Raw genomic sequence first — 23,399 nt, 5'->3', positions numbered from 1 at the left:
ACTGGTGCACCATCACCATATGAGAAGACCATGCAGAGAGCGACACTGGTGCACCATCACTATATGAGAAGACCATGCAGAGAGCGACACTGGTGCACCATCACCATATGAGAAGACCATGCAGAGAGACACTGGTGCACCATCACTATATGAGAAGACCATGCAGAGAGCGACACTGGTGCACCATCACCATATGAGAAGACCATGCAGAGAGCGACACTGGTGCACCATCACCATATGAGAAGACCATGCAGAGAGCGACACTGGTGCACCATCACTATATGAGAAGAGCATTCAGAGAGACACTGGTGCACCATCACTATATGAGAAGACCATGCAGAGAGACACTGGTGCACCATCACTATATGAGAAGACCATGCAGAGAGAAACTGGTGCACCATCACTATATGAGAAGACCATGCAGAGAGACACTGGTGCACCATCACTATATGAGAAGACCATGCAGAGAGACACTGGTGCACCATCACTATATGAGAAGAGCATTCAGAGAGACACTGGTGCACCATCACTATATGAGAAGACCATGCAGAGAGACACTGGTGCACCATCACTATATGAGAAGACCATGCAGAGAGCGACACTGGTGCACCATCACTATATGAGAAGACCATGCAGAGAGACACTGGTGCACCATCACTATATGAGAAGACCCTGCAGAGAGCGACACTGGTGCACCATCACCATATGAGAAGACCATGCAGAGAGCGACACTGGTGCACCATCACCATATGCCGAGACACCAGCCAAGATGGGCACAATATGTCATGAGCCATCCTTCTGCTCCAGCCCACTCAATAGTAAAGGCCTGAGAAGGTGCAGGAGATGCTCCCATTGGGACAGCCAGGGTCAGTAGTGTAGATCCATCATTAGCAGGTCCAGTGCATCCTGGGTACAGCTCAATGTGAACAGTACCCTGCTAATTTCTATTGGAGCTGTAGCCTTGGTGCTGTGTGTTGTGGCAAAGACTGAGCGCCATGAGGTTGTACGAGCACCTAGGAAATAATTGGCTGAAGATTTTCCTAATTAATACTAAGTCCGCTACAAGTTCAAACAGAAATAGTGACCACCAGCTGTCCTATTCTCTTGCACCAGAATACCATGGGGATACACGGGGGGACAATTGAGAATGGAAAGGAGAAGGTGACAGAGAAGAGGAGCCAACACCTCGGGGACTCTCCCGGCCCAACACAGATTCCAGGCTGACCCGGATGCCACAACACAACATATCCTCAGGGAGCTCTGCCTATCTGTTACTGGTACATCCCACCAACAGTTACCAAGGTATGGACATTTGATACAGCCCAGACCCACAGCTTCCCCTCATGTTGCTCTCTGCAGATCACAAGCACATGAACCATGGCCTGATCCAAGACATTCTGGAGCGGTTACAGCTTTAAGCTGAGAGAAATGAACAGAAGGAGTCAGTGGCCGAGGCTCCACAAAATGTCTCTATAAAATAAAAAAGGCACAGCTTCCCATGGGACAGTATATTCAGGAAGGCAGGTGATGCACAGACAGGTTTTAAGTAAAGGTGCTCACCTGAATTAGTTGTGAAGAATTCACAACTACTTTAAGCGCATAGGTAAATGGTGGTGCTGCTCTTCCGGTGTCAGCGTAAACCACTGCAGACGTCTCTTCAAGGGTAATACAACTTTATTACAGCCACATACAACGCATTTCGAGGCGCATGCCTCTTCTTCAAGTAACAGATTATCTGTATGCTAGTGCCTCTATGTACTTTTAAGTAAAATTGGCGCCAAAAAAACAGGGATTTTGGCCCCGCCCTCTGGGCGGAGTCAAAATGTAAGGTACTGCCCAGATGTTTGGCCCGCAATATTTAAAACACAATAAAATAAACAATAAAACACATTCAGGGATAGTGTATGTAAATAGACAATAGCTTGTTCAGTGTAAATGATGTTCTGATGCGGAACAACTCTATTTATGTCTCGGAGCGGCTATGCTTCCTAACGAACAACAGAGGGGAGTCCAGCGCATGCGCTCTGTATTCAGAGCCAGCGGCGCTTCTGCGCCGGCGCGGTCTCCCTATCACAGTGGAGAAAACGTCACGCATGCGTTCATCCTACAACACTCACGGTGCTACTGCGCCGGCGTGGTTTCTCCTCTGTAGTAGAGAGAGAGAGTGGACATCGCGCACGCGTACGTCGAGATGCCACTGTTGCAGGTACTCATGGATTTTGAAATACAACGCGCTAGCGCGCATTGTATTTAGCTGGAATGACATTTACGTGGAGTTAACCTAATATTCCGTTCAGATGGATATCTCAATATCCAAGTGGTGATCGATCTTCTAGTTTGCTTGTGTGCACGCTCTCACTGTTTCTCTTCTTCTATATGAGAATGGTAGTATTGTCTAGTATGTCGATATTAATCTAATAGTTGCATAAATCTTGAAAGGTGTGAGTGTGGTACTTCTGTCTGGCACAGATACACTGGTCAGGTTATATAGCTGAGGAGAACAGGTAAGTATTCACGTGTGCCAGGCAGGATTCCGTTTTTGGAGCTGGTTGAATTGCAATATAAATGGAAGAAATAATGATACTACTTTTCTGTATCCATGTACAAAAAAGGGGGAGAACTCGTTTAAGCATATATCTACGCGACACCTAGATGATATTCACAGTAGATCAAGTCTATGGTACCTAGATAATGTTATCAGTAAAGAAAGACCAGGCAATCCGATGGTATACTTTGTAGATCAAGTCCGGGCAATTAGATGGTATACTCCATAGATCAGGTTCACCACCCCTGGATGATGTTGTCCGTATATCAAATCCATGCATTCATTGAGGCCAATAGGTGTTAAAGTATTAAGTTTATAAATCCAGAAGGATTCTCTTCTCTGGAGTATTTCAAACCGATTATGGAGCTCTGCTGGTATAGATTCTATTGCTGTTAGTTGTTATTATGTACCTCGTGTGCGTGGCGTGAAATACTATGAAGTAGATATCCTTTTTGTACATTTGATCTATGTTTATTCATCCTAGATCTCAAATGTTGTATCGTACGTCCCACGTACTGCAGATGACATTCACATTCCAGCAGGTAAATCACGTATGTGGTTGAGCAGTCAATCCTATTTTTAATCTGGAAGGTCTCACCTGTATTGTTGCTCTGGAAAGTTTTTTTTTGCCTTGTTCAATACTATGACAGCATTTGCAGGAATTTCCACCACACTTGAAAGTGCCTGTCTTTTTTTTCCATAATTTGTTTAGTGTGGTTTTTATTTTTTAATCTGTTCGGAGCTAATTTGCTTTTAAGGGTGGCCGCCCTTCTGAAAGTTAGTTGAGGTTTTTTTTTGGAATGTGCTGATTAAGAATTGGGTCCTTGAGAAGGATGTCCCAATTTTTCTCCAGAATTTTTCTGATGATGTTGTGATTGGTGGAATACGTGGTAATAAAGTTATGTTTGTATTTTTGTTGTTGTAATTCCACCTGCGTTACTTTCAGTATTTTCTGCATGTTCTCCTATAGCCACTTCTTCTACTTCCTCATTGACTCCTTTAGTTAGGGCCTTCTGATATGCCGCTTTTATGATTTTCCTAGGGTAGCCTTTTTCAATAAGTCTCTCAGATGTAGTCTTGCTTTGGAGTTTGAAATCTTCATTCCTCGTGCAGTTTCTCCGTATCCGGTGGAACTGTCCGTATGGCAAACTCGTCTTCCATTTTCTATAATGGCAGTCTTATATGATAGGAGACTGGTACTATCTACTTATTTGAAGAAAGTTTTTGTTATAATTTGATTGTTGCTACTAGATAACATAAGATCTAAGTACTCCATTTGACTGTCGCATTTCCCACTGAGAGTAATATTGTAGTGATTACCATTGAGGTGTTCTGTAAATTTGATGAAGTCTTCTTTTGACCCGTCCCAGACGAATAACAAATCGTCGATGTATCGTTTATAAAGTACTATGTTTTCTGACCAAGGATGGTCCTCATTTATAAATGCTTGTTCAAAAGCACCCATATATAGGTTTTCGAAGGCCGGCGCAAAACGGGTACCCATTGCGGTCCCGCGGGTCTGCTTATAGATTTTCCCTTCAAATGTAAAATATAGTTATGGTGTAATATGAACTTGATACACTGTGTAATAAATTGTTTTTGCATTGGTGGCATCGAGTGATCCTCTCCTCCAGTACTCCTTTCACGACTTCCAGACCCTGCTCATGGGGTATGTTTGAATATAATGCCGAGACATCCAGGGTAGCCCACAGGTATCCTGGATGACATTTCACCTCTTTCAGAATGGACAAGGCATTAAGATGGAGGGGGAGAGGGATAATGCCATATCCGATAATAATGGCACAAGGGGATTAATATGGAGGGGGGAAAATGACAAAAGGGGATCAGAGGGAGGGGGGAATAATGACACAAGGGGATTAATATGGAGGAGGGGGGGGGTGATTATCCCCCCCCCCCCCTCCATCTTAATCCCCTTGTGCTATTATTATCCGATATGGCAAAAGGGGATCAGAGGGAGGGGGGAATTATCAAACCCCCCCCCTCCATATTAATCCCCCTGTATCATTATTCCCCCTCCTCCATCTTAATCCCCTTGCTCCATATTGGATAATAATGGCACAAGGGGATAAAGATGGAGGGGGAATAATGGTAAAAGGGAATCAGAGGGAGGTGGGAATTGTGGGACAGGGGGACTAAGACTGAGGGGGAATAATAGCACAAGGGGATTAAGATGGAGATGGGATGCATTAGTATAAAGGTAAGAACACGCCTTTTGTCTGCGGGTACCCCTCGCTCGCAAGTTCCGCGTGAGGGGGTACCCTTGGACATACTTTTAGGCCTTGGGGGGTACGGTCACCGAAAAGGTTGAGAACCACTGGTCTAAAGGGACATGTGAACGCTCCCTGGTGGGCTAGTGGGGTGGATCACACTATTGCAGCGCGATTGCAGGGGGCGATCCACTATGGAGGTAGCCGGAGAACTTACCTCTGCTTCCTCCTGTCCCGGCTCTGTCATTGATAGATCCTGGCTGGACCAGACTATATCAATGGATCACAGATCAATGGAGTTCAATAGAATCTATTCATCTGTCTTAGGAATCTAATGATTCCTCATATAAGTCTAATAAAGTGTAAAAGAAAAAAAAAAAGTTTTAATAAAAGTTTGAAAGACACCCAGTGGTCTTCAAACTGTGCCCCTCCAGATGTTACAAAACTACAATTCCCAGCATGCCCGGACAGCCGTTGGCTGTCCGGGCATGCTGGGAGTTGTAGTTTTGCAACATCTGGAGGGCCACAGTTTGAAGACCGCTACATAACCCCTTCCATGTTAAAAGTTCAAATCACCCCCTTTTCCTATATAAAAACATGCAAACATAATAAAAATAAACATATTTGGTATCGCTTCGTGCGTAATTGTACAACCTATGAAAATATAACATTATGTATCCCGTACGGTAAATGTAATAAAAATACCAAACCACAGATTTGCAATTTTTATAATATCCCAGAAAAAAAAGTTAAAAAGCGATTAAAAAGTCAGATCAATATCAAGATGGTACCGATACAAAAAACAGATTATGGCGCAAAAAATGATCCCTCATACAGCCTGGTATGCGGGAAAAAAAAATAAAGCTACAGGGGTTAAAAAATGGCAATTAAAAAAATTAGAAAAAGTTCAGAATTAGTAAAACATGACGTAAACGATACAAATCTGGTATTACTGTAATCAGGCGCCTAAAGTATAAAACTAACATGTTACCTCAACCACAAGGTAAATGGCGCAGAAAAGAAAAACCACCAAATCTGCAAAATTATCTTTTACTATTTCAATTTCACTTCCCTTAATATATATATATATATATTTTTTGGTTCAGAGAATATGTTATTGAAAAATTAAAAGGTGTCATTATAGTAGATAGTTATGGTAGGGCGAGGAGGAAAAAATCAGAGCGTAAAAGCGAAAATTGGCCGGACAAGTGGAGGAGGACAAGTAGATTTTGCTCCATTTTAGTCCTGTGGACAAGTAGTTTTTTATAAAATTTCCACACCTCTGAGTAACGCAGGTGGAATTACAACAACAAAAATACAAACATAACTTTATTACCACGTATTCCACCAATCACAACATCATCAGAAAAATTCTGGAGAAAAATTGGGACATCCTTCTCAAGGACCCAATTCTTAATCAGCACATTCCAAAAAAAAACCTCAACTAACTTTCAGAAGGGCGGCCACCCTTAAAAGCAAATTAGCTCCGAACAGATTAAAAAATAAAAACCACACTAAACAAATTATGGAAAAAAAAGACAGGCACTTTCAAGTGTGGTGGAAATTCCTGCAAATGCTGTCATAGTATTGAACAAGGCAAAAAAAAACTTTCCAGAGCAACAATACAGGTGAGACCTTCCAGATTAAAAATAGGATTGACTGCTCAACCACATACGTGATTTACCTGCTGGAATGTGAATGTCATCTGCAGTACGTGGGACGTACGATACAACATTTGAGATCTAGGATGAATAAACATAGATCAAATGTACAAAAAGGATATCTACTTCATAGTATTTCACGCCACGCACACGAGGTACATAATAACAACTAACAGCAATAGAATCTATACCAGCAGAGCTCCATAATCGGTTTGAAATACTCCAGAGAAGAGAATCCTTCTGGATTTATAAACTTAATACTTTAACACCTATTGGCCTCAATGAATGCATGGATTTGATATACGGACAACATCATCCAGGGGTGGTGAACCTGATCTATGGAGTATACCATCTAATTGCCCGGACTTGATCTACAAAGTATACCATCGGATTGCCTGGTCTTTCTTTACTGATAACATTATCTAGGTACCATAGACTTGATCTACTGTGAATATCATCTAGGTGTCGCGTAGATATATGCTTAAACGAGTTCTCCCCCTTTTTTGTACATGGATACAGAAAAGTAGTATCATTATTTCTTCCATTTATATTGCAATTCAACCAGCTCCAAAAACGGAATCCTGCCTGGCACACGTGAATACTTACCTGTTCTCCTCAGCTATATAACCTGACCAGTGTATCTGTGCCAGACAGAAGTACCACACTCACACCTTTCAAGATTTATGCAACTATTAGATTAATATCGACATACTAGACAATACTACCATTCTCATATAGAAGAAGAGAAACAGTGACAGCGTGCACACAAGCAAACTAGAAGATCGATCACCACTTGGATATTGAGATATCCATCTGAACGGAATATTAGGTTAACTCCATGTAAATGTCATTCCAGCTAAATACAATGCGCGCTAGCGCGTTGTATTTCAAAATCCATGAGTACCTGCAACAGTGGCATCTCGACGTACGCGTGCGCGATGTCCACTCTCTCTCTCTACTACAGAGGAGAAACCACGCCGGCGCAGTAGCACCGTGAGTGTTGTAGGATGAACGCATGCGTGACGTTTTCTCCACTGTGATAGGGAGACCGCGCCGGCGCAGAAGCGCCGCTGGCTCTGAATACAGAGCGCATGCGCTGGACTCCCCTCTGTTGTTCGTTAGGAAGCATAGCCGCTCCGAGACATAAATAGAGTTGTTCCGCATCAGAACATCATTTACACTGAACAAGCTATTGTCTATTTACATACACTATCCCTGAATGTGTTTTATTGTTTATTTTATTGTGTTTTAAATATTGCGGGCCAAACATCTGGGCAGTACCTTACATTTTGACTCCGCCCAGAGGGCGGGGCCAAAATCCCTGTTTTTTTGGCGCCAATTTTACTTATAAAAAGTACATAGAGGCACTAGCATACAGATAATCTGTTACTTGAAGAAGAGGCATGCGCCTCGAAATGCGTTGTATGTGGCTGTAATAAAGTTGTATTACCCTTGAAGAGACATCTGCAGTGGTTTGCGCTTTGAATCCGGGTTTTTTCCTGCATCTTATCTACGAGGCTCCACATAGACTTGAGAGTCACTGCCCAGGTCAGCTGAGTCCTGGGACAGAGAAAAGAACCCTGAAAACTACCGCTCCCTTTAAAAGGCACAGTAGTTGACATCTAGATAAGGAGAAGCTCAAATCATTGGCCGGTCGGGATGGCCCATCTGAGCAAGTATAAGATGGGGTACCCACCAGGACAAACAATAGGGGAGCAGGTGCGCTACCCACCACTGACAGACTGAGCCCAATGTGGAACAACCTTAGAAGGACGTGTAGGCATGAAGCTGAAGGCTCTCCAAAAGTCCTGCTACCTTCCTTGGCCAGGCAGGGTATCTGGAGGGTTTCACAATTGCCGTATTTCCTCATGCATAGACATTGCTTGTATATACTGTAACTTGTATTCATATATATTTCTTTATTTCTTCTCAGAACAATAAGAAGAAAAGTGATGATAAAACCGAATCCTGAGGATGTGGCTGATGCGGAGGAGGAAGTTCTGGCTGAAAGGGAGATGGTGAAACACGCCAAAGCCAGCAAACATCTGGAGGCGGTAAGGAGCCAAGGCAAGGACATCATCCTGGTATTTGGGTCAGGCCGGGCCCCGGGGACCTCAATATCAAACCGCAAATCAGGGGTGAAATAAGACACGGTCACATGATCCTGTCAATCATCAGAATGTTATCATTAGGGACCCTCCGCCGCTGCCCCCCATGACTGCTCAATTGCATTCAGAGATGAATGGATTCCCTGTAGACCTTCCCATTATAGAACATCAGGAAATCCTTCACTCTCCGCTTCTTCATCTTGTGCTTCTTTTTCTTCATTTTATGCTTCTTCCTCCTCTTTTATCTTCTTCTGTTTTTTCATCCACCTCTTCATCATCTCCTGTTTTTTCATCCTCTTCTTCATTTGTTTTTTCATCCTCTTCAGTTTTTTCTCCCTTTTCTTCGTCTTCTGTATTTTCTTCCTCCTCTTCTTCAGTTTTTTTCATCTTCCTCTTTTGTTTTTCCATCCTCTTCTTCTGTTTTTTCTCTCTCCTCTTCTTCACTTGTTCCTTTTCTTCCTCTTTTTCTATTGGTTGTTCTTCCATTTTGTTTGTTCTCTTCTCCTCCTCTCCTTCTCCTTTCAGACACCGGCCATCATTGTGGACAGTCTACGCAAGGAGTTCAAAATAAAGTCAGGTGTGTTCAGCTTTAAGAAGAAGAAAAGAGTCGCTATTAAGAACATTTCCTTCTGTGTGAAGAAAGGTGAGAAGCGGGCGACGCTGTCCATGTCCTGCACATAATGGTGGCAAATGGCAAGTGCCAGCCTTTAGTCTTGGCATCAAGTCTTTATGTCTTAATTTTAGCCGTCTTCAGCGATGTCCACAGTGATCCATGTGGCACAAATGGTTAATAAATATGTCAAACAGCAGAAAAGACAATAACAGGTTCAAAACTGTAGGTGGCGTAGAGGATGTGGTGGGGCACCCAGGACCAGGAGACTGAGTAGGTCTGTAAGGTCTAACATTCCCATAGGCGATCAGGACCATACATAAAGCATCATAGCTGAGGGGCTGAGCAGTAAAGGGGACACACCTGGACCCCCAGACATGGTCTATTGTACACATAACACCTGGCCATGTAAAGGGGGAACGTCTGGACCACCCCAATGTGGAGTAATAAGCAGAAGACAGGTACATGATAGATGTGGTCTCTGCTTTAGATTACCTGGCCAGGTGTTATTAGTACCATAGACCATAGTGGTTCCCATCACAGATGTCTCATGAGGTTCCAGGTCAGTGTGTAGTCCATGTTGTCCATGTCTCCTTATATGTAAGGTTTGTTTTATCATCATCTAGGTGAAGTTTTAGGGTTACTGGGTCCCAATGGTGCAGGGAAAACCACATCAATCTTCACACTGGCGGGGGACATTACAGCCACAGCGGGTGAGGTGAGCACAGTGTGTCTCCACTATAAGTGTTGTCTCCATCATTGTTGTTGCCCCCATATCCGTTACAGTCACTGATACAGTCGCGATTGTCTGGGGTTTTCCTGTAGGTAGTGCTGTGTGACGCCTCTGAGGACTCCACCACATTTCTGGGTTACTGTTGTCAGGACAATCCTCTATGGCCGGACATTACCGTGAAGGAGCACCTGGAGATATACGCTGCTGTGAAGGGAATGAAGAAGAATGATGGAGCCCTGGCCATCAGGAGGTAAAACCCTCATCATGGGACTGTGTTTATAGGTTTTAGTAAAGAGATGGGAGAGAGGCCTGACAGGCATGCAAGTCTCTGGTTTAGAAGCCCCATAATACACCCATCGTTTTTTTTTTTTTGGGTAGTATATTTACCTTACATTATATGAGATAGGTCTCACCACCACTGATGCCTCACATGGTGTCTTTCCAGGGTGTCTGAGGCTCTAGAACTGAAGGAATATCTTAATAAACCAGCCAAGAAGTTGTCAGCAGGAGTCTCCAGAAAGGTGGGGTGAGCTTCTCCGTGAGCTATTTTTTGTGGTAATTTCCTCCAATGGTTCATGTCTTAGCTCCCAAGATCTGAAGAACAATTCCTTTCCTTGTCCTAGTTGTGCTTTGCTATCAGCATGCTTGGGAACCCAACCATTGTCCTCCTGGATGAACCTTCTACTGGTCTGGATCCCAATGGACAACAGCGTCTGTGGTGAGTGTCCTCCTGACATCCACCATATGTAGAGACCCACTGTGCAGCCATCAAGAAATAGTCAGAATATTCTTCCTATGAAAGGCATTTGTAAATAATCTGATATAAATCCTTCTAAGGAGAGCCATCCGTGCAGCCTTCAAGAACAAGGAAAGGGGAGCCATTCTGACCACACATTACATGGAGGAGGCAGAGGTGGTGTGTGACCGTGTGGCCATCATGGTGTCTGGGAAGCTCAGGTATGGAGATGGAGGACATGCCCTGGCCTTCTTGTGAAGATGTCCTATGCCAGTGTTCACGAGACTTCACAATGCTGCTTCATGGAATCTAACTTGTGGACACAAGGCCTGTCTAACCTTCCCAGGTCTTCTGTAGTCTCCTCAGACCATCTAAAGCAGTGGTTCTTAACCTTGTTGGAGGTCCTGAACCCCACCAGTTTCATATGCGCATTCACCGAACCCCTCTTAATTAGAAAAATAAAATGTGAACATAGGAGGTATATATTTAAGTTTATATTTATACATAGGTGCACAAAATGAACAAAACCATTAAGAACAAGGAACAAAACAATGAAAACAGGATTTTCACACAAAAACATAATGAATATTTACTGCAAATCAGTGACTTCTGCTGTTGTCTTTCAGAGACCAGTTCAGAAAAGCGCAGCTTTACCTTGGCAAGTGCCGCTCTCATGTCATTTTCGCAACAATGGCAGTGTTCCCCCACAGTTGGCAGGCAGTGTTCCCCCACATTAGGCAGACAGCGTTCCCCCACATTAGGCAGGCAGCGTTCCCCCACATTAGGCAGGCAGTGTTCCCCCACATTAGGCAGGCAGTGTTCCCCCACATTAGGCAGGCAGTGTTCCCCCACATTAGGCAGGCAGTGTTCCCCCACATTAGGCAGACAGAGTTCCCCCACATTAGGCAGGCAGTGTTCCCCCACATTAGGCAGGCAGTGTTCCCCCACATTAGGCAGACAGAGTTCCCCCACATTAGGCAGACAGAGTTCCCCCACATTAGGCAGGCAGTGTTCCCCCACATTATGTAGGCCCGTGGTCTTCAACCTGTGGACCTCCAGATGTTGCAAACTACAACTCCCAGCATGCCCGGATTGGCTGTCCGGGCATGCTGGGAGTTGTAGTTTTGCAACATCTGGAGGTCCACAGGTGGAAGACCACTGATGTAGGCAGTGTTACCCCACAGACATACACAGCCTCCAGCCATATACAGTGTATGCCTGTGTACTGCCCACATCAGTGCTCCGACCACCGCTCCGGCTATAGCAGTAGGTCCTGGGACCGGTGGTCGGAGCACCGAAGATGACGTGCCGCTGGTTACTTACCAAGCTGGCCAGCGCGTGTCTTCATCCTTCTCTATCCTCCAGTCCTCGGCGCCTTCATTTCCATGGTTGCACACGGGACGTCAGTGACGTCCCAGTGTGCGCTATATCCCGACGGCCCTGCATTTTGAAACTTAACGCGGGGCTGCAGGTGAGTTAATAGTGATGGGGGGAATTGCCCCGTTGCTACAGGACGGGCAAACACCGGCTCTGCTCGGGGCCCCAAGCAATTGGTTGGTTTGCCTGTCCTGTTGCGACCTCCCCCGCCGAACCCCCGGGACTGACTCACCGAACCCCTGGGGTTCGATCGAACCCAGGTTAAGAACCACTGATCTAAAGCTTGTTGAAGTTGTTTCAGGTTTCTTCTGTCATGTCTTCTGGGATCTCATTGGTTCTTTTGAGATCCTCTCTGGCCTTCTGGGGTCCTCTAAGATACCTTAAGTTCTTTTGAGAGCTTCCAAAATTTTCTCTACTGCCTTCTAAAGTATTCTGAAGTCTTCTCAATTCTTCTCCACTCTTCTTTTCAGTCCTCAGGTTTTCAGATATCCTCTCAGATCTTCTTTTTCCTTCTCATGTCTTTTCTTGCCCTCTCAGGCCTTCTCCTGCCCTCACAGATATTTTCCTGCCCTCTCAGATATTCTCTACTCTTCTGATATCTTTTCAGTCCTCAGGTTTTCTGATATCCGCTCAGATATTTTCTTGTCTTCTCAGGTCTTTTCCTGCCTGTCTTCTAAGGTCTCTTCCTGCCTGTCTTCTCAGGTCTTTTCCTGCCTGTCTTCTCATGTCTTCTCCTGTCTTCTCAGGTCTTTTCCTGTCTTCTCAGGTCTTCTCCTGTCTTCTCAGGTCTTTTCCTGTCTTCTCAGGTCTTCTCCTGTCTTCTCAGGTCTCTTCCTGCCTGTCTTCTCAGGTCTCTTCCTGCCTGTCTTCTCAGGTCTCTTCCTGCCTGTCTTCTCAGGTCTCTTCCTGCCTGTCTTCTCAGGTCTCTTCCTGCCTGTCTTCTCAGGTCTTTTTCTTCCTGTCTTCTCAGGTCTTCTCCTGTCTTCTCAGGTCTTTTCCTGTCTTCTCAGGTCTTCTCCTGTCTTCTCAGGTCTCTTCCTGCCTGTCTTCTCAGGTCTCTTCCTGCCTGTCTTCTCAGGTCTTTTCCTGTCTTCTCAGGTCTCTTCCTGCCTGTCTTCTCAGGTCTCTTCCTGCCTGTCTTCTCAGGTCTCTTCCTGCCTGTCTTCTCAGGTCTCTTCCTGCCTGTCTTCTCAGGTCTTTTCCTGCCTGTCTTCTCAGGTCTTCTCCTGTCTTCTCAGGTCTTTTCCTGTCTTCTCAGGTCTTCTCCTGTCTTCTCAGGTCTCTTCCTGCCTGTCTTCTCAGGTCTCTTACTGCCTGTCTTCTCAGGTCTCTTCCTGCCTGTCTTCTCAGGTCTTTTCCTGCCTGTCTTCTCAGGTCTTCTCCTGTCTTCTCGGGTCTTTTCCTGCCTTCTCAGGTCTTTTCCTGCCTGTCTTCTCAGGTCTTCTCCTGTCTTCTCGGGTCTTTTCCTGTCTTCTCAGGTCTTCGCCTGTCTTCTCAGGTCTTTATCTTCCTGTCTTCTCAGGTCTTTATCTTCCTGTCTTCTCAGGTCTTTATCTTCCTATCTTCTCAGGTCTTCTCCTGTCTTCTCAGGTCTTTTTCTTCCTGTCTTCTCAGGTCTTTTTCTTCCTGTCTTCTCAGGTCTTTTTCTTCCTGTCTTCTCAGGTCTTTTTCTTCCTGTCTTCTCAGGTCTTTATCTTCCTGTCTTCTCAGGTCTTTTTCCTTCCTATCTTCTCAGGTCTTCTCCTGTCTTCTCATGTCTTTTTCTTCCTGTCTTCTCAGGTCTTCTCCTGTCTTCTCAGGTCTTTTTCCTTCCTGTCTTCTCAGGTCTTTTTCTTCCTGTCTTCTCAGGTCTTTTTCCTTCCTGTCTTCTCAGGTCTTCTCCTGTCTTCTCAGGTCTTTTTCCTTCCTGTCTTGTCAGGTCTTTTTCTTCCTGTCTTCTCAGGTCTTTATCTTCCTGTCTTCTCAGGTCTTTTTCTTCCTGTCTTCTCAGGTCTTTATCTTCCTGTCTTCTCAGGTCTTTATCTTCCTGTCTTCTCAGGTCTTTTTCTTCCTGTCTTCTCAGGTCTTTTTCTTCCTGTCTTCTCAGGTCTTTTTCCTTCCTGTCTTCTCAGGTCTTCTCCTGTCTTCTCAGGTCTTTTTCCTTCCTGTCTTGTCAGGTCTTTTTCTTCCTGTCTTCTCAGGTCTTCTCCTGTCTTCTCAGGTCTTTTTCCTTCCTGTCTTGTCAGGTCTTTTTCTTCCTGTCTTCTCAGGTCTTTATCTTCCTGTCTTCTCAGGTCTTTATCTTCCTGTCTTCTCAGGTCTTTATCTTCCTGTCTTCTCAGGTCTTTATCTTCCTGTCTTCTCAGGTCTTTTTCTTCCTGTCTTCTCAGGTCTTTTTCTTCCTGTCTTCTCAGGTCTTCTCCTGTCTTCTCAGGTCTTCTCCTGTCTTCTCAGGTCTTCTCCTGTCTTCTCAGGCCTTTTCCTGCCTGTCTTCTCAGGTCTTTTCCTGCCTGTCTTCTCAGGTCTTCGCCTGTCTTCTCAGGTCTTCGCCTGTCGTCTCAGGTCTTTTACTGCCTGTCTTCTCAGGTCTTTTACTGCCTGTCTTCTCAGGTCTTCGCCTGTCTTCTCAGGTCTTCGCCTGTCGTCTCAGGTCTTTTACTGCCTGTCTTCTCAGGTCTTTTACTGCCTGTCTTCTCAGGTCTTCTCCTGTCTTTTCAGGTCTTTTCCTGTCTTTTCCTGTCTTTTCAGGTCTCCTCTTGCCTTCTCAGATCTTTTGAGGTCTTCTCCACTCTTCTGATATCTTTGCAGTCCTTAAGTTTTCGGATATCCTCTCAGATCTGACATATTGTCATTCACTTGCAGGTACATTGGGACCATCCAGCAGCTGAAGAGTAAGTTTGGTAAAGGATACTATTTGGAGATTAAGATGAAGGATTCGCAGACTGTGGATGTGGTTCACCAAGAGATAACCCGGCTCTTCCCAGATGCAGCAAGGCAGGACAGGTGATTGACAGGCAGGACAGGTGTTTGACAGACAGCTCAGTCCCTACAATAATAGTCACAAGGGTCCATTACCATTGAGGGTTGCTTCCTTCCTCCTACATGGGAGACTTTGCCTTTCCCCCTCTCATCCCTTCATCTCCCATAGACCTCTCTGGTTTTTCCCCAGGTTCTCCACTTTTCTGGTCTACAAGATCCCAATGGGTAACGTGAAGTCCTTATCCCAGGCGTTCTTACACCTTGAGGAAGGTAAGATGGCGGAGCAGAGGGGCTCGGGACCCTCAGGAGACCCTCTCATATCTCACTTCTTTCTCCACAGCAAAGCGCATGTTCAGCATTGATGAGTACAGCTTCTCGCAGTCCACTCTGGAGCAGGTACCCTGTGGGCGGGAAAGGGTCATTGTCACAGGTCAGAGAGGTCACAGGGTCATGAGGGCCACAGCTTCTAATTCACAGGTCCCCACTATAAGAAGCCCCCAATATGTTAGATGTTATATAATAAAGGCCAACCAGGAGATTACATGCAGGGGCGTACCTAAAAGCATTTGGCACCCGGGGCGGACCCTTTGTTTGGCATCCCCCCCACCCGCACCCCCCCTTAATTACACCCCCTCCTCCCCCCCTTAATTACACCCCTCCCCCCCCCTTAATTACACCCCTCCCCCCAGGGGCGGACTGACAACACTCGGGGCCCTCGGAACAAAAAAAGGCAAGGGCCCCTGCTAGGCTATGCAGCTCATCAATCTTCTGCCATGCCCCTATTCCACCCAAATCCCCCACACACAATAAACTAAAATTTATATATATAAGAAACACTTTAACGTAGGTAAATTTCCATGACCAATAATACTGGTATACAAGGAGTAAATATATACCACCACACAATAACTGGATAATACCGCCATACTGTACTGAATAAAACCACTATATACAGACCAGTATACTATAAATGATCTGTATACAATATAAGTGATTATATACAGGACCATATGGCGGTAGATATCAACTGCACACAGGATGTGTATACCAGGATGTGATTACAGTTATATTTTGGGACTCACAATTACGTCTTTTCTGATCAGCGGCGTACTCTTTCCTTTTCTCCTCCGTCCGGATAAGACCGCCACGGGAATCTCTTAACATCTGCAGGAAAAACATGCCAGACTTTGCATTTTTCCAGTGCTCTCCGCTCCTCTGCATAATTTTTCCATCTACAGGCCCAATAACTGTAATAATGCCCTCCTTGGTGTCCTGCACAGTAAAAGGGCAGGTAGGTAGGTAGCCAGGTAAATACGTAACTAGGTAGATCAGGAAGCCAGATATGTAGGTATGTGACAAGTTAGGTAGGTAGGGGGCTAGCTAGGTAGTTAGGCAGCCATGTATAAAGGCCAGGTATGTATATAGTTATGTAGCTGGGTATGTAGGTAAGCAGATAGGCATCTAGGTATAAAGTTGGGTAGCCCCCCTTCCCTGTAAGTATAGGCAGCAGGGTTAACCCCCCCTTCCCCAAAGGTATAGACAGCGGAGTTAAACCCCCTTCCCAATAGGTATAGGAACAAAGTTAACCCCCTTTTCTCCTTAGGTATAGGCAGCAGAGTGCCCCCCACCCCCTTTCCCCGTAGGTATAGGCAGAGTCAACCCCCCCCCCATTCCCCATAGGTATAGGCAGAGTTAAACCCCTTTTTTCCCATAGGTAAAGGCAGAGTTCCCCCCCCTCTTCCCCATTGGTATAGGCAGAGTCACCACCACCCCCCTTCCCCATTGGTATAGGCAGCGTTACCCCACCCCCCTTTCCTCCCCTTTCCCCATAGGTATATGCAGAGTTACACTACCCCTCTTTCCCATAGGTATATGCAGTTACACCCCCCTCTTCCCCATAGGTATATGCAGAGTAATCCCCCCATAGGTATATGCAGAGTAACCCCCCCTTTTCCCCATAGGTATATGCAGAGTAACCCCCCTTCTTCCCCATAGATATATGCAGAGTAACCCCCCCTCTTCCCCATAGGTATATGCAGAGTAACCCCCCCCTCTTCCCCATAGGTATATGCAGAGTAACCCCCCCCTCTTCCCCATAGGTATATGCAGAGTAACCCCCCCCCTTCCCCATAGGTATATGCAGAGTAACCTCCCCCCTTCCCCATATGTATATGCAGAGTAACCTCCCCCCTCTTCCCCATCGGTATATGCAGAGTAACCCCCCCCCTCTTCCCCATAGGTATATGCAGAGTAACCCCCCCCCTCTTCCCCATAGGTATATGCAGAGTAACCCCCCCCCCCTCTTCCCCATAGGTATATGCAGAGTAACCCCCCCCCTCTTCCCCATAGGTATATGCAGAGTAACCCCCCCCCCTCTTCCCCATAGGTATATGCAGAGTAACCCCCCCCCTCTTCCCCATAGGTATATGCAGAGTAACCCCCCCCCTCTTCCCCATAGGTATATGCAGAGTAACCCCCCCCCTCTTCCCCATAGGTATATGCAGAGTAACCCCCCCCCTCTTCCCCATAGGTATATGCAGAGTAACCCCCCCCCTCTTCCCCATAGGTATATGCAGAGTAACCCCCCCCCTCTTCCCCATAGGTATATGCAGAGTAACCTCTTCCCCATAGGTATATGCAGAGTAACCCCCACGCAGCGATCTCCTCAGCAGGGGCCCGCGTCTTCTCCCCTCCACAGTACAGGGGCCGGATGAGTGACGTCACCGGCGCCTGTACTGCGTGCTGCGTGGGGGCGGAGGTCACGTCTCCTCTGTGTAAGCTGCAGATGCGGCTCACACAGAGGGGACGCCTTCTCCTGTATGTGCGTGTATCGCGCATACAGGAGAAGGCAGCGCTGTCTACTGGGGATCTGGGACGGGTGTCAGTAGCCGGACCTCAGTAGCAGCGGCGGCAGGTCAGTCTGCCCCTGGCACCCCCCTTGTGAGTGGCATCCGGGGCGGCCTGCCCCCCCCCCCTTGGTACGCCACTGATTACATAGAACTAGTCCCAGTCTGTCAGGGATTATGGGAGTGAAACATTGTATGTGATAGGAGATTAGATTGTGATCTCCTGGGGTCAGGGATGATGGGAGTGTTGGTGTCTCCTGCAGGTTTTCCTGGAGCTGATGAAGGAGCAGGAGATGGAGGATATAGACACCACCTTTCGCTGGACGCAGATGCCCACGGAGAACATGTGAGGGTCTGGCCAGTTGTCTCCTCCATGAACATTTACTCATCCACATTTACTGTCCTCATAGAGAAGATGACACCCATCATCCGGGTGCCATGTTTCCCTGTAACATTCTTATCTATACTGTCCTATATATGGCATAATCACCTATAGCACAGGGTATATATATATATATGCTAGCTGAGTACCCGGCGTTGCCCGGTTTTTCCTCCCTAATACTTGTTGGGGAGGAAAATCAAAAAAGGAGGAAGCTTTTGACTTCATATCCAGTCCTTGTATATTGTTGTAATATCCCAACCCCATATCCCGACCTCCTATGCTGTCCTCATATCCTGTCCTTATGTCCCATCCTCAAAAACCCATCTGTTACCTACACCCTTATATAAGGATCCTGTCCCCCTGTACCCAGAAGATACCTGTCCTGTCCCCTTGTACACAGAAGATACCTGTCCTGTCCCCTTGTACACAGAAGATGCCTGTCCTATCCCCCTGTACCCAGAAGATGCCTGTCCTGTCCCCCTGTACCCAGAAGATGCCTGTCCTGTCCCCCTGTACCCAGAAGATGCCTGTCCTGTCCCCCTGTACCCAGAAGATGACTGTCCTGTCCGCCTGTACCCAGAAGAAGCCTGTCCTGTCCTCCTGTACCCAGAAGAAGCCTGTCCTGTCCTCCTGTACCCAGAAGAAGCCTGTCCTGTCCTCCTGTACCCAGAAGATGCCTGTCCTGTCCCCCTGTACCCAGAAGATGCCTGTCCTGTCCCCCTGTACCCAGAAGAAGCCTGTCCTGTCCTCCTGTACCCAGAAGATACCTGTCCTGTCCTCCTGTACCCAGAAGATGCCTGTCCTGTCCCCCTGTACCCAGAAGATGCCTGTCCTGTCCCCCTGTACCCAGAAGATGCCTGTCCTGTCCCCCTGTACCCAGAAGATACCTGTCCTGTCCCCCTGTACCCAGAAGATACCTGTCCTGTCCCCCTGTACCCAGAAGATGCCTGTCCTATCCCCCTGTACCCAGAAGATGCCTGTCCTGTCCCCCTGTACCCAGAAGAAGCCTGTCCTGTCCTCCTGTACCCAGAAGATACCTGTCCTGTCCTCCTGTACCCAGAAGATGCCTGTCCTGTCCTCCTGTACCCAGAAGATGCCTGTCCTGTCCCCCTGTACCCAGAAGATGCCTGTCCTGTCCTCCTGTACCCAGAAGATACCTGTCCTGTCCTCCTGTACCCAGAAGATGCCTGTCCTGTCCTCCTGTACCCAGAGGATACCTGTCCTGTCTTCCTGTACCCAGAAGATACCTGTCCTGTCCCCCTGTACCCAGAAGATGCCTGTCCTGTCCTCCTGTACCCAGAAGATGCCTGTCCTGTCCGCCTGTACCCAGAAGATGCCTGTCCTGTCCCCCTGTACCCAGAAGATGCCTGTCCTGTCCCCCTGTACCCAGAAGATGCCTGTCCTGTCCCCCTGTACCCAGAAGATGCCTGTCCTGTCCTCCTGTACCCAGAAGATGCCTGTCCTGTCCCCCTGTACCCAGAAGATGCCTGTCCTGTCCCCCTGTACCCAGAAGAAGCCTGTCCTGTCCCCCTGTACCCAGAAGATGCCTGTCCTGTCCCCCTGTACCCAGAAGATGCCTGTCCTGTCCCCCTGTACCCAGAAGAAGCCTGTCCTGTCCTCCTGTACCCAGAAGATACCTGTCCTGTCCTCCTGTACCCAGAAGATGCCTGTCCTGTCCTCCTGTACCCAGAAGATGCCTGTCCTGTCCCCCTGTACCCAGAAGATGCCTGTCCTGTCCTCCTGTACCCAGAAGATGCCTGTCCTGTCCTCCTGTACCCAGAAGATGCCTGTCCTGTCCCCCTGTACCCAGAAGATGCCTGTCCTGTCCTCCTGTACCCAGAAGATACCTGTCCTGTCCTCCTGTACCCAGAAGATGCCTGTCCTGTCCCCCTGTACCCAGAAGATGCCTGTCCTATCCCCCTGTACCCAGAAGATGCCTGTCCTGTCCTCCTGTACCCAGAAGATGCCTGTCCTGTCCCCCTGTACCCAGAAGAAGCCTGTCCTGTCCTCCTGTACCCAGAAGATACCTGTCCTGTCCTCCTGTACCCAGAAGATGCCTGTCCTGTCCCCCTGTACCCAGAAGATGCCTGTCCTGTCCTCCTGTACCCAGAAGATGCCTGTCCTCCTGTACCCAGAAGATACCTGTCCTGTCCTCCTGTACCCAGAAGATGCCTGTCCTGTCCCCCTGTACCCAGAAGATGCCTGTCCTGTCCCCCTGTACCCAGAAGATGCCTGTCCTGTCCTCCTGTACCCAGAAGATGCCTGTCCTCCTGTACCCAGAAGATACCTGTCCTGTCCTCCTGTACCCAGAAGAAGCCTGTCCTGTCCCCCTGTACCCAGAAGATGCCTGTCCTGTCCTCCTGTACCCAGAAGATGCCTGTCCTGTCCCCCTGTACCCAGAAGATGCCTGTCCTGTCCCCCTGTACCCAGAAGATGCCTGTCCTGTCCCCCTGTACCCAGAAGATACCTGTCCTGTCCCCCTGTACCCAGAAGATACCTGTCCTCCTGTACCCAGGATAAGATTTTATGGGCATGAGATTGGGCAGTACGTGTGTAGAATTCCTAGAACAAAGATTAGGGATCTCCATCCGTTATTAGGGGACCATGTGGGGTCTCCATCCATTATTAGGGGACCATGTGGGGTCTCCATCCATTATTAGGGGTCTCCATCCGTTATTAGGGGTCTCCATCCGTTATTAGGGGCAGGGCCAGATTAAGGCTGCCTGGAAGACGGAGCACTTCATTATGATGCCCCCCCCCCCTCGACAGTTCCCCCACATTAGGTTGGCTGTATAGTTCCCCCGCATTAGGTTGTAGTTCCCCTATATTAGGTTGGCAGTATACGTCCCCGCACATTAGGTTGGCAGTATACGTCCCCGCACATTAGGTTGGCAGTATACGTCCCCGCACATTAGGTTGGCAGTATACGTCCCCCGCATTAGGTTGTAGTTCCCATACATTAGGTTGGCAGTACAGTTCCCCCACATTAGGATGGCAGTAAAAGTCCCCGCACATTAGGTTGGCAGTACAGTTCCCCCACATTAGGTTGGCAATACAGTTCCCCCACATTAGGTTGGAAGTACAGTTCCTCCACATTAGGTGCAGTACAGTTCCTCCACATTAGGTGCAATACAGTTCCCCCACATTAGGTGCAGTACAGTTCCTCCACATTAGGTGCAGTACAGTTCCCCCACATTAGGTGCAGTACTGTTCCCCCACATTAGGTGCAGTACAGTTCCCCCACATTAGGTGCAGTACAGTTCCCCCACATTAGGTCCAGTACAGTTCCCCCCACATTAGGTCCAGTACAGTTCCTCCACATTAGGTGCTGGACAGTTCCCCCACATTAGGCCCAGTACAGTTCCCCCCCACATTAGGCCCAGTACAGTTCCCCCCCACATTAGGTGCTGGACAGTTCCCCCACATTAGGCCCAGTACAGTTCCCCCCCCCCACATTAGGTGCAGTATTGTTCCCCCCCACATTAGGTGCAGTACAGTTCCCCCACATTAGGTGCAGTACAGTTCCCCCCCACATTAGGTGCAGTATAATTCCCCCACATTAGGTGCAGTATAGCTCCCCACAGTAGGTGCAGTACAGTTCCCCCACATTAGGTGCAGTATAATTCCCCCACATTAGGTGCAGTATAGTTCCCCCCACAGTAGGTGCAGTACAGTTCCCCCACATTAGGTGCAGTATAATTCCCCCACATTAGGTGCAGTATAGTTCCCCACATTAGGTGCAGTATAGTTGCCCCACATTAGGCACAGTATAGTTCCCCACATTAGGTGCAGTATAGTTCTCCCCACATTAGGTGCAGTATAGTTCCCCACATTAGGCGCAGTATAGTTCCCCACATTAGGTGCAGTATAGTTGCCCCACATTAGGTGCAGTATATTTCCCCCACATTAAGCACAGTATAGTTCCCCACATTAGGTGCAGTATAGTTCCTCCACATTAGGTGCAGTATAGTTCCTCCAGGTGCAGTATAATTCCCCCACATTAGGTGCAGTATAGTTGCCCCCACATTAGGTGCAGTATAGTTGCCCCACATTAGGCGCAGTATAGTTCCCCACATTAGGCGCAGTATAGGTTCCTCCACATTTGGTGCAGTATTAATTCACCCACATTAGGTGTAGTATAGTTCCCCCACATTAGAGTGCAGTATAATTCCCCCACATTAGGTTCAGTACAGTTCCCCCACAGACATACAGCTTGTCAGCCATATACAGTGTATGGCTGGAGGCTGTATGCCTGTTTACTGTCCCACTTCAGTATTCCAACCACCGGTCCGGGGCCACGATCTACTGCTATGGCCTATGAGTCATAGCAGTGGGTTCCCGGGACCGATGGAGCGGAGGTCGGAACACTGAAGATGACGTGCCGCTGGTCACTTACCATGCGCGCGCGTCCTCCTCGATGCTCCGCTCTTCTATGGGCGCAGGCACGGGACGTCAGTGACGTCCCTGCGTACGCTACTTCCCGGCGGCCCCTGCGTTTTTAAAGTTAACGAGGGGGCCGCCGCAAAGGGGTAACTGCCGTGACACCCTTTTGTCCTGAAAAGACAGGGGCTCCCTGCGGGCCCGGAGCAGGCGCTCCATGAGCGCCAATGATGATCTGGCCCTGATTAGGGGTCTCCATCCGTTATTAGGGGACTATGAGGGGTCTCCATCTGTTATTAGAGGCTTCCATCTGTTGTTATTAGGGGTCTCCATCCATTGTTAGGGGACTATGAGGGGTCTCCATCTGTTATTAGGGGTCTCCATCCATTATTAGGGGGTCTCCATCTGTTATTAGGGGACTTTGAGGGGGTCTACATCTGTTATTAGAGGCCTCCATCCGTTCTTAGGGGTCTCCATCCATTATTAGGGGACTATGAGGGGTCTCCATCCGTTATTAAGTGGTTATTAGGGGTCTCCATCCGTTATTAGGTGGTTATTAAGGGTCTCCATCCATTATTAGGGTACTCCATCTGTTAATAGGGGGTCTCCATCCGTTATTATGGGTCCATATGATTGTTGTCTATACAGATTCGATATATATCTTTGTACAATGACTTTACCCCCATGTTCGTTGTTACAGATTATTTTGAAAAATCTAATAAAAATAATAAAGATAAAAAATCTGATATATTTGTGCTCAATGCTGCATACGTTTAATACCTGTACGACGGACCCTACCATAGAGGTATAGAGGTCAGAGGGCAATAGACACGCA

The 23,399-nt window shown here is 47.5% G+C and overlaps 1 protein-coding gene across 2 annotated transcripts in view; it reads left to right on the top strand.

Annotated features, from left to right (window-relative positions):
- Positions 1-18,811, top strand: part of LOC130299925 (ABC-type organic anion transporter ABCA8-like) — a 42,944-nt gene extending 24,133 nt beyond the window's left edge. Inside the window, exons 21-31 of one of the 2 annotated variants that reach the window (XM_056551502.1) lie at positions 8,368-8,488; positions 9,068-9,185; positions 9,779-9,870; positions 9,978-10,135; positions 10,331-10,406; positions 10,509-10,603; positions 10,723-10,842; positions 14,840-14,980; positions 15,147-15,226; positions 15,297-15,352; positions 18,066-18,806. In XM_056551502.1, the coding sequence (XP_056407477.1) occupies positions 8,368-8,488; positions 9,068-9,185; positions 9,779-9,870; positions 9,978-10,135; positions 10,331-10,406; positions 10,509-10,603; positions 10,723-10,842; positions 14,840-14,980; positions 15,147-15,226; positions 15,297-15,352; positions 18,066-18,152 (1,144 nt within the window). In that variant the 3' untranslated portion in view covers positions 18,153-18,806. Of the gene's footprint in view, positions 1-8,367; positions 8,489-9,067; positions 9,186-9,778; positions 9,871-9,977; positions 10,136-10,330; positions 10,407-10,508; positions 10,604-10,722; positions 10,843-14,839; positions 14,981-15,146; positions 15,227-15,296; positions 15,353-18,065 lie in introns of both variants that reach the window. The other variant, XM_056551503.1, reaches the window with a different exon arrangement.
- The last annotated feature ends 4,588 nt before the right edge of the window (positions 18,812-23,399 follow it).

The sequence above is a fragment of the Hyla sarda genome, unplaced genomic scaffold (assembly GCF_029499605.1).
Source record: "Hyla sarda isolate aHylSar1 unplaced genomic scaffold, aHylSar1.hap1 scaffold_1068, whole genome shotgun sequence".
Taxonomy (NCBI): domain Eukaryota; kingdom Metazoa; phylum Chordata; class Amphibia; order Anura; family Hylidae; genus Hyla; species Hyla sarda.
The sequence above is the reverse complement of the archived record's forward strand: the minus strand, read 5'-3'. Positions and strand labels throughout refer to the sequence as shown.